At 47.6% G+C, this 16526-nt stretch overlaps 1 protein-coding gene across 12 annotated transcripts in view; it reads right to left on the minus strand.

Moving 5' to 3' along the window:
- Positions 1 to 769: 769 nt before the first annotated feature.
- BZRAP1 (benzodiazepine receptor (peripheral) associated protein 1) overlaps positions 770 to 16526 on the minus strand; it is a 59751-nt gene continuing 43994 nt past the window's right edge. For 6 of the 12 annotated variants that reach the window (XM_014959741.1, XM_014959732.1, XM_014959729.1 and 3 more), the window contains 6 exons: positions 16060 to 16131; positions 15648 to 15686; positions 14545 to 14648; positions 12087 to 12158; positions 9342 to 9470; positions 770 to 2138 (listed from right to left, as the gene is read on the minus strand). In XM_014959741.1, the coding sequence (XP_014815227.1) occupies positions 1926 to 2138; positions 9342 to 9470; positions 12087 to 12158; positions 14545 to 14648; positions 15648 to 15686; positions 16060 to 16131 (629 nt within the window). In that variant the 3' untranslated portion in view covers positions 770 to 1925. Of the gene's footprint in view, positions 2139 to 5924; positions 5987 to 9341; positions 9471 to 12086; positions 12159 to 14544; positions 14649 to 15647; positions 15687 to 16059; positions 16132 to 16526 lie in introns of all 12 variants that reach the window. The other 6 variants (XM_014959730.1, XM_014959735.1, XM_014959738.1 and 3 more) reach the window with 5 other exon arrangements.

A 16526-nucleotide genomic window follows, 5' to 3' on the forward strand; every position in this document is an offset into this window, starting at 1 on the left:
AGGATACTTGAGGGTCAGTTGGGATGAGCACCCCAGCTACCTGAAAGTTTGGAGGGGGTTAAGCTTACCTTGTACACTGGCAGAGGCTCAGCGCCCAGCTGTATGTGCTGCAGCTGGTTGAGGCACCCACTGAGGCACACAAGCAAGCACTAGATATCCCCCTGAGCTCAGTGGGCAGAGGCTAGGCTCCTGGAGGCTTCTTATAACCTGGTGGTCTGAAGAACTGTGGGAGGAGCTGGCTCAGCCCAGGCTTACTCAGCAGCCCACCCACCTGCTGTCAGCCCCCAGCACGAGTAGGGGGCTTTGCCCAAAGCCGGGCACTTACCCTTCACATCCAGGAGCACCCTCACACGGGTCCCACCAAAGAACAGAGAACAGGACTGCGGGAGGACAACCGGCTGCGCAGGTTCCCCGACCTCTGGCCAGTGCCACAGGTCCAGTGCCCAGACCCAGGGACTGGGGCTGCACGGAGCCACCCGGGCAGGGCAGGAGGGCTATCAGCACGTCCAGCTCAGGTCTGGACGGGGTGTAAACTGCGCTCAGGCACAGTATAACCCCGTGTAACCACACCCCAGCGCTGCTTCCTCCGGGATTAGGTCTCTGAAACAGGAGAGGCAAAGATTTTTCACTCCCAGAGCAGGCAGCTCACACCGCGACGACAGGGAAGGCGGGCTCCTATATGAAGTGCTGCGCGGCACCCTCAAGGTGCAAGTGATTGGCATAATTTTTCCCTTTGTCCCCCCATCCCCAGAAGAAGCATCACTGAATCTTTTGCTTTTTTAAGGAAAATGTATTTTTGTGAAAATAGACTTTATTATAATAAAATTTGATATTAAATAAAAACATACCGTATCACCAACACTCGCGGACACTGTGCTGGCATCATTCACGTACCTCACATAACTGTCCTTCTCAAAACAAGTACCCACTGAAACATGCAAAGAAAGAAACACTGAAAAGGATAGAAACCATGTAGTACAAAACTCTCCGTGGCTTAGAAAGGGATGTGTCTTAACTCAAGGAACACATCATCTCGTATGAAAATAGCTGCAATCTCTCCATCCCCAGCTCTGCTCTCCAAATGCTCCAGCTCAGGAGCAGCCCACTGAAACAGCCAAAGGAAACTGCGAAAGAGGCAGACGAAAAATAAATACATAAATAAATAGATAGATAGATAAATAAATAAATAAATAAGGCGGAGTCCCCAGCCAGTGTGTGGTCAAGGTGAACCAGCCAAGAGCAGCTCACCCTACGGCAGAAGCATCGACCCCTGTCACAGGGTACCGCTCCTTCCTCCCTGGGAACCCTCGTGCCGAAACGTGACTGAGGCAGCGTGGGATGCTCCTAGGCACAGCTGCATATTTACAGGTTTACAGTACAAATAACTCACTCGTCAGCCCAGAGACAGCAAAGGGGGTTCACGGGAACAGAAAAGTACAAATTTTCTTTGCAGGACATGAAGGAGTTGACACAACCTCCTTTGGACCAGAGAAATACCAGGGTGTGTAGTACAAGGGATATCTTCCTAAGGGGCCGGAGCTTTGCTGGGAAAAGCCATTTAGCTAACTTACAGCCAGAATATACTTTTTAAATTAAAATATTTACAGGAAACTGGTGCATTGAGGGCTGCATGGAGCAGGACACACTACTGTGGAGGTAGCTGTATCCTGGAGCTGAGGCCTCATACACCCCAGTGCCATGACACTGTGTTCACAGCCACTGCCCACGCTGTGCGGGCACCCATGGCGGGGCTCTCAGCAGAGACCACAGTGCACAGACCCACTGAAGAGTCTTCTCTATTCAACATACACTTTTTCCCCTATGAAAATACTCTAATCAGCTTATTGCAGAAGGCTTCTCCTGAATTTTCAGTCCCTGTGTGTATGGACTGCACAGGCAGTCTTTACAGAACAATAAATCCCTTGTTAATTTTTCTTACTGGACCCAAGTTTTTTGAAAAGCTTTTTTCCTTTGAAGAAGAAGCCTTTCTTCTTTTTACTCTGACCAGGTACATCACTGCATTTGAGAACGGCCAGCGATGCCTGCTCTGGACACTGCTCGCCCATGACAAGGCAGGAAGGTGGTAGAGTAGGAGTGGGTGAGGAGTCGCTCTGATCAGCAGACCCATCTGGACTTAACTAAGGGAGAAAAAGAGAAAACAAAAGAAAAAAGGAGAAGTTAGAGCTGACAAAGGACATCACACCAACAAAAACCTCAGCCAGAGAACCCTGCCTTCTCCCGCCAGTCTGTCCCTCACCCTGCAAGGCTCAGCTCCTCCATGCAGTTGCAGATCCAGTCAGGAAGTTTCCAGTGGATTTAAACTTTTCTGTACCCACTACCCAGACCCCACTTGATCTCAGAGAGTCTGAAATTCCTCAACTTTGGGCTAACTTGGGACAGCAGCGAAGTCCCACTGAGGACTTAGTGAAAGACACTGCTTCCCAGCTGAAGATGCTGTAAGTGAAGCGCCTCCATGAGAGCAGGGACGGACAGATACTGACACATCCCTGTGTGCCTGGTGGGCTCCCAGCACACGCTGGGACGGAAGGCAGGACGTTAAGAAAAACCTGACGTAATAAGAACAAGGGCTGTGCAAGATCTTCAGAAGCTCAAGGAGGCTGGCTAAGCTAGGAGGCTTCTGCAACAGTAGCCATCGTCTGCCACGGTAAGAAGAGAAATTCGGGGTCTTGCAAGGCTGCTCAGCATCCATCAGATCTAGTCACAGGAGGGGCAGAAAGCAAAGCCTGATGCTCTGTAGTGGCACCAATAATGGAGAAAAAGTTCACGATGGAGCAGGACATGGAGAAGTCTCAGACCAAGCAGCACACAGCAACTGATGTGTTCCTAAGTCACCTGAGAGCGTTAACTGGGATCCACAGTCCCAAATGACACACTTTATGCTGCTCTTTCTGGAAAGGGCTATTGGAAATCAGAAAGAGCCCAGGAACTGAGTCCTGGGCTCAGTTCCTCTTCACAAAATACTAATGGCAGGTCAGTTCCCAGCAGCAGCCGTTTTTCCACGATCTCCTCTTGCTGGGTTTAGGCGTCTGGACAGTGACCATTTCTGATGTGGCAGGCCATTTTTCCCAAGAAGCTGCGAACTTCAGCAGGGAAGAGGCTCTGGGTTTCTGAAGCGTTGGAGAGCACTTGTCCCACTGCCTTCTCTTCCACACGGCTTTCACAAACCAACATCTCCCAAGCTCCCAGCTGTACCCTCCGTCTTGGAATTCCCCAAAACACAACATGACAGAGGCTGGAGCTGAAACATCATGTCATCATCTCTCTGCTTGGGTCCCACCAAGTCAGGGTGAGTCAAGTGCGTATCCCTTCAGGGTCTGCAGGCAGCCACAGCTCCAAGAGAGAAGATGAGTTAATGACGGCGGCAGCACTGGGGAGGAAGCTCTACTGAAGAGCACAGACATTAGCCCCACACAGCAGATGTGGAGAACTGCAGCAGCTGGAGTTCACTGGTGGGGGTGGACGTGCTCTGGTCAGGTCCCACGCTCTGCCTGAGGAGAGCTGCTGAGTCCAGCAGATGCACAGACATAATGTTACTGCCACAGCAAGAGCACAGTCATACTTTGTGTGCTGTGGGTTACTTTATTTAAAGTTTCCTAGGGTCAAAAGCAAAAGCAGCACCGCTCCTTTGCCCTGCTGCTGTTTCAGGGGTGAAACACTTACTGTGCAACCAAGAGCATAAAAAGTGGCTCCTCCTCTCACAGGTTGAAGTTCTGCTGCTGTATTCCAGCCGCTTCTCTCTGCTGCAGGAAGAAAGCACTTCTGGTACAAGACGAGCAGAAACCTCTTCTCCAGTGACACTCAGTACATGCAATGCCTATAAGGTCAGCTCTGAACAGACAGGAGCACAGCACACTTAGGGAGCTCTGTCTTGGTGAGAATATACGATCTCTTCCAACTACAGAAAGTTGAGAGTCAACTACTGTCTTGCAGCAATGATTTTAAACCGTCTCAAGTGACAGTGCCATCAGACTCCCTCTTACTCAGGGTCTGTGGATACAGGGACGGAGATGTAATTCCTCTCCACCCCTCGTCCTTACAGTAAACAGTACAGTGGCTGATTTTTCCTGAACTCACATTCTGTTTTCACTTGGAAATCTTGTTCCAACCACTTTCAGAAGCACCTCTACAACTCTCCAGATACGCAGCGCTGTGTGGAAAAGCCAACTACTGCCAAGACCATACTGCAGAGGGCTCGATGGCACAGCCTGGACGGTGTGAAAGCTGCGCTCTGCCAGCAAGATCCTCTCCTCCAACTAATGCTGCAGCATCAACTGCCATCTCCGTATCTCCTGGCAGCAGGCACATGTGAGCTGCGCACTTGGTGTTGATGGCCCAAGCACCAGTCAGGTCTGAGAAGTCTGGAAATAGATCTGAATTAATCTAGATGAACCATTTCCAGCCCCTAATGCAAGATTTACAGAGGCAAAGAGAAAAAATAAGCCAGATGAGGGTTAACTTGGTAGCCTACTGTGTTAGCTGTGTGCAAAAGCAGGAATCCTGGGGTCTGCTCCAGAAACTATTTATGTATTGTGCAATGAAGAATCCTTGGATAAAATGCACAAAAGCATTGGGCTGACATCAGAAGGGGTCTCACCGACACACAGTGAGTGATCTCCCCTACAAAGCTCGGGCCTTGTCTGGCTCAGCAGCCCCAAAGGATGTAGAGTGATTGTGAATGTCCCTGCACAGACAGGGTGCAGAGGATTGGTGCCCACCCACCACTGGGAACTGTTTTTCTGCCAAAGGTGGGACAGTTTTAGGGCAGTTCTGAAGTGGCCCAGCAAACCTCACAGAATTTCTCCTGTAGAGCGTAAAAGCCTGCCTGCAAAATGAGAGGCAGGTACCCAGGCCAACTCACAAATATCACAAATTATTTACTGTAATAAGTATTTCACAGCATCAACATCATTATCAAATAGCCAACAGTTAAGAGGAAGTGACTAGCAGTTTCCTGTCTTTGTGGCCAAAAGTCCTGCTGATTCCCAGCCGTGGTATACGTTGCCCAGGCAGCTTTCCACGCACAGAGGCACCCTCACACACAAGCACGTGGACATATTCTCAGAGGTCTCTATAAGGCAGAAAAGCAACAGAACCAGTTCACAGATTCATCTGCTAAGAGACAAATAATACTAAAATTAGGGTTTCTTCCCTAAGAGAAACACGAAGGAAAAATGTCTCTGTCAAGATCCTGATAAAAGCTGCTAGGGTTGATAAACAGAACAGTCATGTTCGTTTTCAGATGGCGGTTTTCAGTGCTGTCTCAGGTATTGATTTGCACAATTTCAGGAAAACAATGCTTGAAATTAAGAAAAACACAGATCTCCTCCCACTGCCCCCCAAAACAGGGGTCTCACCCCCCAGCCCCAGAACTGTTTCTTTAAGCACTATCAAACAGAACAATTATCCACGCAAGGTTGGTTTTAGGGACTAAACGTTACTACTTGAACTTGATAGCGTGCAGGGGTTTTTCAGGACTATGTTCAGGAAAGGGTAAAATCAAGAAGGAAAAAACCACAGGCTGAATATGGGGTGTGCTCAGCCTGAGCAAGATTCTGCACAGGCTAAACGAAGCTTTGGTACAACAGGCAGGCTGAATTACAAAGCAGGTCTTTTCTAAACCTGAATATCCAGCACAGTCCCATCACGATTCCCAAAACCACCAGATAATTGTTCCGAACACTTGCATTTCCTGTGCTGACCAGATTAAGGCTTGTCTTTAATACAGAACCAATCTGGCAGGGAAAGGTCTGCCACTGGAGGATGTGAAGCTAACAGACTTGCTAACAGAGCCCCAAACCAGCCTGTCACGCTACAAGCAAAATAAGGAGTAAACTGCAGGTGCAGGACCCTTGAATACACTTGGCTGGGTGGGAGATTGAAGAGATCTTCTCACACAAACTTACATGGTTGCTCTTTCTCAATGTATCATTCATATCTATCACTGGACTCTTCTCTTCCTCATTCTCTGAAGAAAAGAACCGTCACGGGTGCATAATACAGGCAGAAATAAATACATGAAATTAGAATCAAACACTTTCTGAAGGTGCTTTACAATCGGTCTTTGACAGAAACTGCACATTACTGATGCAAAAATATTTGACAGCTGCAGCAGTGAAGCAACCGCTCTAGGTTGTGGGCCCTGCCTTGAGATTGTAACTTCTTGGATGCTCCTCTTTGGGCCGTATTTTTTATTGCTTAGTCAAATCCCCAAATGTCAGTTTGAAAGTTAAACTTTTTCCAGTTGCCAGTATTTTAAGACTTGCTCAGAAATAATTCAAAATGATCCACCTTTCCCAGTTCAATTTGGAGAGTGAATTGTCCTTATTCTCAGGCCTTTGGCACTGCAGCAGGGAGAAGGGAAGGGTGAAGAACAGACAGGCTGGAAACATCAAATCCAAGAAGTTACAAGGGATTTAAAAATCATTCACGATCATGCTGGAGAAGCTTCTGTTAAGACTGAAACCTTTAATACAAGTCCAAAGCTCTGCCGTGATACCATGATGCATATGCGTGTCCCTGGCGTGTGAGGTCTCAAATTCTGGTGAATCTGAAGGGGGTCTGCTCTGCCCTACTGTCTTTCGGAAGATTCAAACAACAACTCCCTAGAGGCTGCCAGGCACCTTTTGCCTTTGGTGATTTTTTGCATATCCTCCTCTCCCCCACCCCAAACAGCAGCTGCGAAGGTGCTTCTGTTTGCGCTGTATGTGCCAACAACACACTACGACAAGCAAGCTCCTTAACTCTATGGAGTGAATGTGTCACTGGAGTTTGGGAAACCCCAGGCACGGCTTTCTCACTGTGGGAGTTCGTTCAGCTCAGGGATGGCCATTAGTGTATATACGTTTTACAGTGGGAGGTCTTCCTTCTGCCTCAGCCACCAGGTGTCCTGCCCACAGGGAGGGACGGTGTGACAGAGCCAAAAACTCAGCGGGCTCAGGTTCTGCCTCTCCTCGGTAATCACTACACATACTTAAATGTAGGTATGGAGTATATATATGTATGCATATAAATGCTTGCACGTAATAAAGCTTGGTTATGAGCAGGGTAAATGTACCCCTTTTAAAAGAGGGCAAACACAGCCTTCATATTTGGAAGCTGCTTAGACGGATCTGGATTGCAAAGCCCAAGCAGGAGGCAGGATGCACAGAGTGCTTAAGCCAGGACCCCCCAGGGCAGGGATCCCGGGGAGGCGGCGGGACAGGAGGCCATCTGCCACCGCACAGAGGTGGCCAACACAAAGTCATGCCTGGATAGTTAATGTGGATTCCTGCTGAAATAAAATTGGCTTAATCATCATCAGCTGAATTTTCCAAGTCCCCAGACTTCAGACTACGAGGAATGGATTGCTCATGGATCAACCGACTACCAAAACTGCTGTATACAGGGGAACCTGGCACCAGTGGAGAGTGGAGAGAGCAGGGCAGCAACGAGCCTCAGGGCAGCAAGCGGGAGCAGCAGCAAGGTGGGCAGGGCTTTGCTACCCTGTGACAGAGCCTGGGGCATGGGACATCAAACTGGTGTCGCCATTTCCTCACCAGTAAAACAGAAGAGACGGATGCAAATAGGAGTACTTGAAATAAGGACAGATTTGTTGTATATGTCACCCTGTTAATCAGCAGAGTTCCTCCCTCTCACTTGCCCTTAATAAAACACCATTAGCTAAGCCAAACCTTTCACGTCTGCAAGTGGCAGATCAGCTCTCTGAGCCCTGAAGGTTGCCCATGGTTTCTGGGAGGACCCAGCCTGGGGCTGGGATAACGACCTCGGCATCTGAAACAGGCCCTTGTTGCTGCTGGCTGATGCTGGGGAGAAGGGTAAGATCTGCAATAAGCTACACTATGAATTCAACCTGTATGGACCTTACTGGTTCAGGTCTCCTTTGGCACCCTAGGTTCCAATAGATGAGTTATTTGGGAAGAGCAAATCATTTGGAGATGGAAACTGAAGAAGGAAACCCACTCGGAACTCTGGTTTTCCCCCAGGGAAGTCAGACCTGTGTAATCTCAGGGTTCTTAAACCGTGGTAGGAACAGCTAATTAACCTGTGATTCCCCAGCACGGACCAACACTTATGGGCTGGGAGGAAAGAGACTGAGCGTCCCAAACAGGTAAGCATAAGGGACCCAGACAACTTCTGAGTTTAGAAGACAATCCAGTACGCTATCCACAAACCTTATTTCTGAGTCAGGCCTGCCACCTGCTCTTTGTAAGAAGGCACCAAGACTCTAGTGCAGACTCTCTACCCACAAAGCCTGAAATGTCTGGAAGCAAGAAAAGAGGCTACAGGTGAAGCCTAAGGGAGACAGGCAGCATTTGAAGACAGAAAAGGGAGGTGGGTACAGAGAAAAGCAAGAACTGAGAATGATAAATAGGACAATGAACGCTGCAGAGAGCAGGAAAGCTAGGGTGGCACCAGTGGGGAGTTCAACAGAGGAGGATTCAGGGCCACATACTTCTGTAAGGGCTGGCTCAAAGCCAATCTGGGCCTGCTCTTACACACTTTTATGGGTCTGGCACCACTTGACGGTGCAAATATCCTCCCAAGAACTGAAGGTTGAATACATGTGAGCTGGGACCAAGCTGTGTCTCTGCCTGCATCCCACTCTCTAGAATGACACAGCATAGGAGGTCCGGAGTGACCAGGGAGGTGCTACAATTTTAATCTCACCCATTGAGGACTAAGAGATGGCCCAAATCTCCCACTTAAACATTTTTTTCAAAAGTATCAGTAACTTAAAGCAAGGGTTAGCTCAGCCTTTGAATTACCTGCATCTGTGGGATGTTTTCAAAGCTGTAGGATCCATCCCACAGATCTGTCTGGGAAAATCCCCAATGTGTTTTGAATTTATCTGGAAGCACCTTGGATAGGATTAACATTTATCTAAACTCAGGATGGGTGGAAGAACATTGGTGTTTGGGTGTCCAGAACTTTTTGGCATGGATATGAGCATATCTGAGGAATTTCACATGTCTGGGGAGCTGCCTGAACTGCTTTGCTTGCAGCAGGATTCACCACTGACCCTTTTGGGGATCTAAAGAATTTGCTGGAGGGACCTGGGATGCTCTTTGCTCACCTCACCATAATGAGATTGAGGCCCCAGTGGATGTTGCTGCTTTGTGCCTCTTTTTTGCACTACAGCTAAGTCTTCAAGAATAGCGGGTAGCACTCCCCTCTAAACCTTTGGGCATCTCCCATGAGATGAACTGAGTGACATGCAATAATTTAAATGATTCCATCAGGTGCTGCATGCTGTGCAAAGCCCAATCTCCAGCCACACCACACTTTGGGGGTCTGTATTATGCAGAGCCACAAAATCTTACCTGACTCTCAGCACTCAGTGGAAAAGCTTCTTTATCTTTTGAATGAATGTCCTCGACCATGCCTCCATCCGAAGTTACAGCTTCCAAGAAGTTAGATGGGACAAGCCCTCTCTGCTGGTTCAGCTCTCCCTGCAAGATCAACATTCATTTCTCACATCAGGTTTCCTGGCTGATGAAGAAATAATAAATGGAGGAGCAGTCCCACAGCTAGATTATGGTCTGAGAGAAGCCCAGGAACACACTCAGGTTGGAAAGATCCTCAGCAAATTTCATGAGTCACATTCTTGCCTAGTTGTGGAACAATTTAAAGTGCAAAAACACAGAGGATAGTAAAGGAACACAAGCTGGCAGCAAGCCATGACAAATCTCTTCCAGCAACACACTCACTTCTACAATCTCAAAAAAAATTCCACTGCTATCCCAGACACAACTGGAACATGACTATTTCACTGAATTTCACTGAATTTCTAGAGTTGGAAGGGACCATAGAGATCATCTAGTCCAACTCCCCTGCTGAAGCAGGATTGCCTAGAGCTAGAGCATGTTACTCAGGACTGCATCCAGGCGGGTTTTGAAAATCTCCAAAGAAGGGGACTCCACAACCTCCCTGGGCAGCCTGTTCCAGGGTTCCGTCACCCTCACCGTGAAGAAGTTTCTCCTCATATTTGAGTGGAACCTCTTATGTTCCAACTTGTGCCCGTTGCCCCTCGTCCTCTCGGTGGGAACCACTGAAAAGAGTCTGGCTCCCTCCTCCTTCAACCCTCCCTTGAGATACTTGTAGGCGTTGATAAGGTCTCCCCTCAGCCTTCTCTTCTCCAGACTAAAGAGTCCCAGCTCTCTCAGTCTCTCCTCATAAGGGAGATGCTCCAATCCCTGAATCATCTTTGTAGCCCTACGCTGGACTCTTTCTAGTAGTTCCCTGTCCCTCTTGAACTGGGGAGCCCAGAACTGGACACAGTACTCCAGTTGTGGCCTCACCAGTGCAGAGTAGAGGGGGAGAATGACTTCCCTTGACCTGCTGGCTACACTCTTCCCTATACAACCCAAGATACCATTGGCCTTCCTGGCCGCAAGAGCACACTGTTTACTCATTGCCATTTTACTGTCCACCAGGACCCCTAGATCTTTCTCTTCAGTAGTTGCCTCTAGCGGGTCCACCCCTAACCTGTATTGGTGCCTGACATTCTTCTTCCCCAGGTGCAGGACCCTACACTTTTCCCTGTTGAACCTCATGAGGTTCTTCTTTGCCCAGCCCTCCAGCCTGTCCAAGTCTCGCTGGATGGCAGCACAGCCCTCCGGGGTGTCAGCCACTCCTCCCAGTTTGGTATCATCAGCAAACTTGCTGAGGATACACTCTGTCCCCTCGTCCAGGTCACTGATGAATATATTAAACAGCACGGGTCCAAGTATTGACCCCTGGGGGACTCCACTGGTTACAGGCTTCCAACTTGAACCTGCTCCATTAATAATTACCCTTTGGGTCCTGTCACACAGCCAGTTCTCAATCCACCTCACTGTCCCCTCATCCAGCCCATACTGCCTCAGTTTCCCAATGAGGATGTTATGGGAGACAGTGTCAAAAGCCTTGCTGAAGTCAAGGTAGATGACATCTGCTGCCCTCCCCTCATCCAACCAACCGGTTATGGCATCATAGAAGGCTATCAGATTGGTCATACATGATTTACCCTTGGTAAACCCGTGTTGCCCACTTCCAATAACCCCCCACTCTTCAACTTGTTTGGAGATGACATCTAGTATGAGTCTCTCCATCACCTTCCCAGGGACAGAGGTGAGACTAACTGGTCTGTAGTTCCCAGGGTCCTCCTTCTTGCCCTTTTTGAAGACTGGAGTGATGTTGGCCTTCCTCCAGTCCTCAGGCACCTCTCCTGTTCTCCACGACTTCTCAAAGATGATCGAGAGTGGTCCAGCGATAACGTCTGCCAGCTCCCTCAGCAACAGGCTTTCTCAAGGCACTTGATTTGCTCTGGTATTTTTTTTTTATTTTTTTTTTTTAATGAGGTCCTACTGGTACAATGCCTGTAGGAATTGTCTCTGTGCTCACTAAGGTCCAGAGTTGCAAACCAAGCTTGGCTGTATTCCTAAAAAATTGTCTCCAGTTCAACAGCAGGTGGTTGGGTGAGACAAAACCAACCACAGCAATGTTGTTTGGCCACCACTATAAAGAAGTCAAACAGAACATTCACAATGATCCCCTCCAGACTTTACCTGGAGCTGAACCTCAACTTTGACGCATGAAGATACACTGCTTTCTGTGCAGGAAAAGGTGGATGGTGTCTAGCACACAGCTCCTTGGCAGGCACAGTAAATTAACCAGATACCAGTGCTTATTGAAGTGTGGCCAGATGGGGGTGATCATACATTTTAATTCTCATGTTACCATTTTAGCCTCCTGCCCTGGATGAGACCACGTGTCTGAGTGCTTGGTGACAAATCAGCTTGTAGCAGATGCTGACTCAGATGATGTAGGTACAGAAAAATGCACCCTAGGCTTTGGGAAACCTGCAGTCAAATTACGCCAAGACATAAACTGAGAATCATTTGGATATTGGGCTTACAGGAGAAGCATGGACTGCCAGAAACAACCTGCCCTGCACTAAGCAGATCTGGGTTTATTTTTTTTCCAGTAACAGAATATTTTGTTGCCTGATTTGTGCTCTCCTGCCACTAGATGGACTCCCACGATTTCAGATGTAGCCACAGGACCTTCCCAAGCCTTGTACTTACATAATAGAATCCATCATCGTCCATGGAGCCAAACACAGTGATAACGTCCCCTGCACTGAAAGTCAGTTCAGCCTGCAGAGAGCAAGAGAACAGTCACAGGAGAAGCACTGCAGGAATTTCTCACCAGTAACACAAGGTCACCCAGGGCTTCTTGCACAATCTCAGGGGGAAGGAGGCCACAGTGTTAAGACTTGCAGGACCAGGATGCAGAACAGCAACCCAAGTGGGTAACTGTGGAATTAAGTGCTAAGGAAGCATTTCATAATTTCACAGAATCACAGAATAATATGGGGCTGGAAGGGGCCTCTGGAGATCATGTAGCCCAACCCCCCTGCCAAAGCAGGTCCACCCAGAGCAGGTTGCACAGGAACACATCCAGGTGGGTTTTGAATGTCTCCAGAGAAGGAGACTCCACCACCTCTCTAGACAGCCTCTTCCAGGGCTCTGCCACCCTCACAGGAAAGAAGTTCCTCCTCATGTTGAGACGGAACGTCTCATGTTCCAGTCTGTGCCCCTTCCCTCTTGCCCTGTCCCTGGGCACCACTGAAAAAAGACTGGGCCCATCCTCCTGACACCTACGCTTTAAGTATTTATAGGAATTGATCAGATTCCCCCTCAGTCTTCTCTTCTCCAGACTAAAAATACCCTCAGCCTTTTGTCATAAAAGAGGTGTCCTAAGCCCCTAGTCATATTTGTAGCACCATTAGGACAAGAGCAAAGCCTGTATCTTAAACCAATTTTGAAAGGCTTCAAAATAGTATCTACCACCCATTCTGGAAAGGTATGTTGAGAACAAGCTGAACAAGCACCAAAAATACCTTTCATTTCTTTAAATGCAAATACTAAATCCCACTCCCTTGGATGAGCCTGTTCTGTATGCAAGGCTCAGGGATTAGTCACTAGCGGGAATGCATACAAATGGGAAGATCTGAGCTAGAAACAAAACATTACTGCACAACATGCGTGACCCTTCACCATCAGATCCATCTATCCTGTCAGCCACCCCAGCATGCCCTCCATGGAGCACAAGACTGAAGACAAAGGTCTAAGTAAATTCTTCTAATGGAAGGAACTGCCCAGTTACAGCAAGAGAGCTGCTCTGAGATAAAAAAGGTGGAGTCTCCAAATAGGCCGTGTCCCACTCAAGACACACTGGTTTATATACACAGAGTGTTAGCTGGAAGGGACATACATCTAATATATTTACCTTATTATATCCCTAGTACTCAATTTACCTCTGGAGGCTGCAGGTTCCTCCTGTTGGTTGTGAATTACTTTGTTCTAGCAGAAAAACACTCGGAGGGAACTTCACTCCCAGACACAAGAGCATGGCACAGCTGATGTGGCTGTGTCTGGGTGTGAGTTCCAACAGCAGCCTCACAGCAACACATGTGACCACATTTTCTGGGAGTTCAAACAGGGAGCACCTCCAACAATGCAACAGAACCGCACCAGCTTGTTTCAATAATTTCACCTCTGTCCACAGGAAAGGCTCTAAGGAATACCAAATCACTGCAAGAAGTAGTCCCATTGTTGACTAAAAATTGTTGACAAAAAAAAAAGACAAAAAGGGCTAAAAAGTATTCTTTGGCCAGATGTACGAGTGCCTATACAGATGCTGGTTGCTAGATGCTCTCACTGAATCTCTCCCAAAATAACCCACCATCCTTAAAACATTCTGTCCTCAGAGGCAGGCTGTCTTGCTCATGAGATACTCAGTTTGGGAGGCTACCATTACCTGAACTGGGCTACCTCTTGGTCATACACTCCTTTCTGGATGCATGGAAAGAATCTGATCCCAAACCCCATGTTTATGTTTGCTCAGAATAGACTAACGCTGCTATGGAGGAACAGAGAACAGAGCATGTTCCAATTTAGAAAGTCTTTCTGCAGAAAGGATTCTGCATTCTTTCCACCTGAAACAGACTCATCTACAAAAATACTGTTTGGATTATATGGAGGTAGTCCCTGAAAAGAGGATCATTCCATTAAATTGGAACTAAGTCTTCTTGGTTGCACAAAGACCTACCCAGGCAGTTAACACAAAAGACGCGCTCACCTAAAGTAGCACAAGTCCATTCACACTCGTACGTGGGTGGGTGCCCCGGATCAGTTGCTAACACAGGGGCTGCTTCCTCCTGCCCCAGAATTGCTAAATCCTGTCTAAGCACTAGAGGATGCTATGAAGCCACAAGATGCTCACAGAATTTCACTGAGACACAGACTGAAAATCATTAGGGGTATGTCGCTTCATGTTCTCCACAGACAACTGAACGCTGCCATCAAAGAATGCAGGAGAAAATCTATCAGCAAACTCTACATTTTATGACTTCAGCCAACCCCTTTTGGCAGTTATATTATCATGCTATGGTAATGATCAAAATGCTAAGTATCTTGGGATAGAAGTAAAAAGAGAGGAAAAAGAAGCCTGTAAGAGGTGTGAGCAGGTGGTTGTTACCTCTACGTCTGCATTTGGAGAGCTCTCCTTGGGGTTATAGTCGAACACAGCCACCATACGTCGAGGAGTCAGCAGTTCAGCTTCGAAGTCCTGATGCTTCTGGCCTGCAGGAAAAAAATAAAGCAAAATATCCTGAGCTGAAAGTTCTAAGACAAAATCCCAAATCACAACAACTCCTTCACTGTTCTTGGAACGGACTGAGCAGAAAGAATACTAGGAGGAAACTGACTGAGAAGAGATCTTAGAAGCCCCAGGTAAAGTGCTTTTCTGATCTCCTGTATCACCTCACAAGCACAGAACTGGGGACATGCTCCCATTCCAGCACCCTGGTGTCCTGTCTATACATACAGGAGTGTTTTATGTTATGTTTCCTGTTTATACACACACATTATATATACACACTCACAGAGGACAGCAGTCTCTTCACAGTGTCTTGAATAGATATTTCTAATCCCTCCAAGCCATGCTCTGCTATCGAGCCACAAAATTTATCCTCCAAGTGCCAGGGGAACAGCAAGAGCCCCAGGCAGCATCGGCTGAGACAAAGGCAAGGGCAGGCCTCGCTGCCCAGGGAACATGCTGCATTTCCACAACCACCTGCCCGCTCAGCCCCGTTTCTTACAGACCTGCTCTGAGTCTGCAAGTGCAAAATCTGGTGTTACAGAAAACACACATTGTCCAATCCTTCATTTTATGAATTTCATTGCTGCTTTGGGTTAGCACCGGATGGGCAAGCAAGAGATTTGAAGGCTTGGCCTCCTAGACATTAACAGCTGATGGTGGACCCAAGCAGAGTGAGCTTAGGTCCTTGCATTTTAGGGACCTTGGATTTTAAGGACTGGAGCATCAGATGAGGGATTTTCCTGCTCCTCCGAAGCACAACCATGCACGCCCTCCACCTACAAACACCCCCTATTTAGTTAAAAAAACACTACTAAATACAAGAAATAAACCTCTTTTTTCCTGAGAATGACTGTTTTCTCACAGTGCTCTGAAGGAGCACTACAGGGTCTTGCATTAGCTCTTGACTGCAAAATGCATCTGTATTACAATCATGCAAATATACTGCCCCTCTTCTCATAGTAAAAAAGAGCAAATCTCACCTGGATCAGACTTGTACTTCTCCTGTTTATCCAGCCCTGCTGAGGGAAGAAAATGTCTCATCAGTGGGAGTCATCTTTCAACAGTGACCACACGACACAACTGACAAACAACAATAAAAAGAACAAAGACCGAGGCAGCAAACAACAGAAGCAAACTGTTCATGCAACTCAAAGTCTACGCCAGTAACCATGACTGAGGGACGTAACAGGAAGCACAGGTCAAGCTCCAAAACTATAAATGACACCACTGTTGTCAAAAACTTAACACCAGCACAGGGATGGGCTCTCTTTCCACTTTCTAGCAGTCGTACAGAGACAAACAGCTGAGGGTCCTGTAAGCAAGCAGTAAAATTTCAATGCAGTCTGTAACCCTAATGCAGAAACCAAAGAGGAAGCAGTGGGTGACACAGACCTTTCTTGGAGCGTCTGGGTTTTGGAGGAGGGACGGTTTGGCGGCGTGGAGGTGGAGAAAATGTGCCATTTCCTTAATAAAAATCCAAAAAAGCAAATAAATAGACAAGAGAAACAGACAGTGAATGGAAAGTGAAAAGCATCTTGAAGAGTGACCAAGCAACAGAGTAGCATGACGTGCTTCCCCTGGGAAGCAGACACCGTGATTCCTATGGGCAAAGCCCAAATCTCCGTTTCTCTTATGTGGACTCAGATGAGTCACGATCCACATCCCAAATACACACAGAAACCCACATTGTATATGCCCATTAGCCATACCATAGTGCGCAGCAGACAAACTCCCCTGCACTTTATCTTTCAGAAGCACCATCATAAGGAAAAAATAAAACCTTGTACCAATACACTTGAAAAAAGCCAGGTGAGGTGCAGCCAATAAACTCCCTTGGGCGGGAAGGGACCTGCTAAGCT

Source organism: Calidris pugnax, unplaced genomic scaffold (assembly GCF_001431845.1).
Source record: "Calidris pugnax isolate Ruff unplaced genomic scaffold, ASM143184v1 scaffold461, whole genome shotgun sequence".
Lineage (NCBI taxonomy): Eukaryota > Metazoa > Chordata > Aves > Charadriiformes > Scolopacidae > Calidris > Calidris pugnax.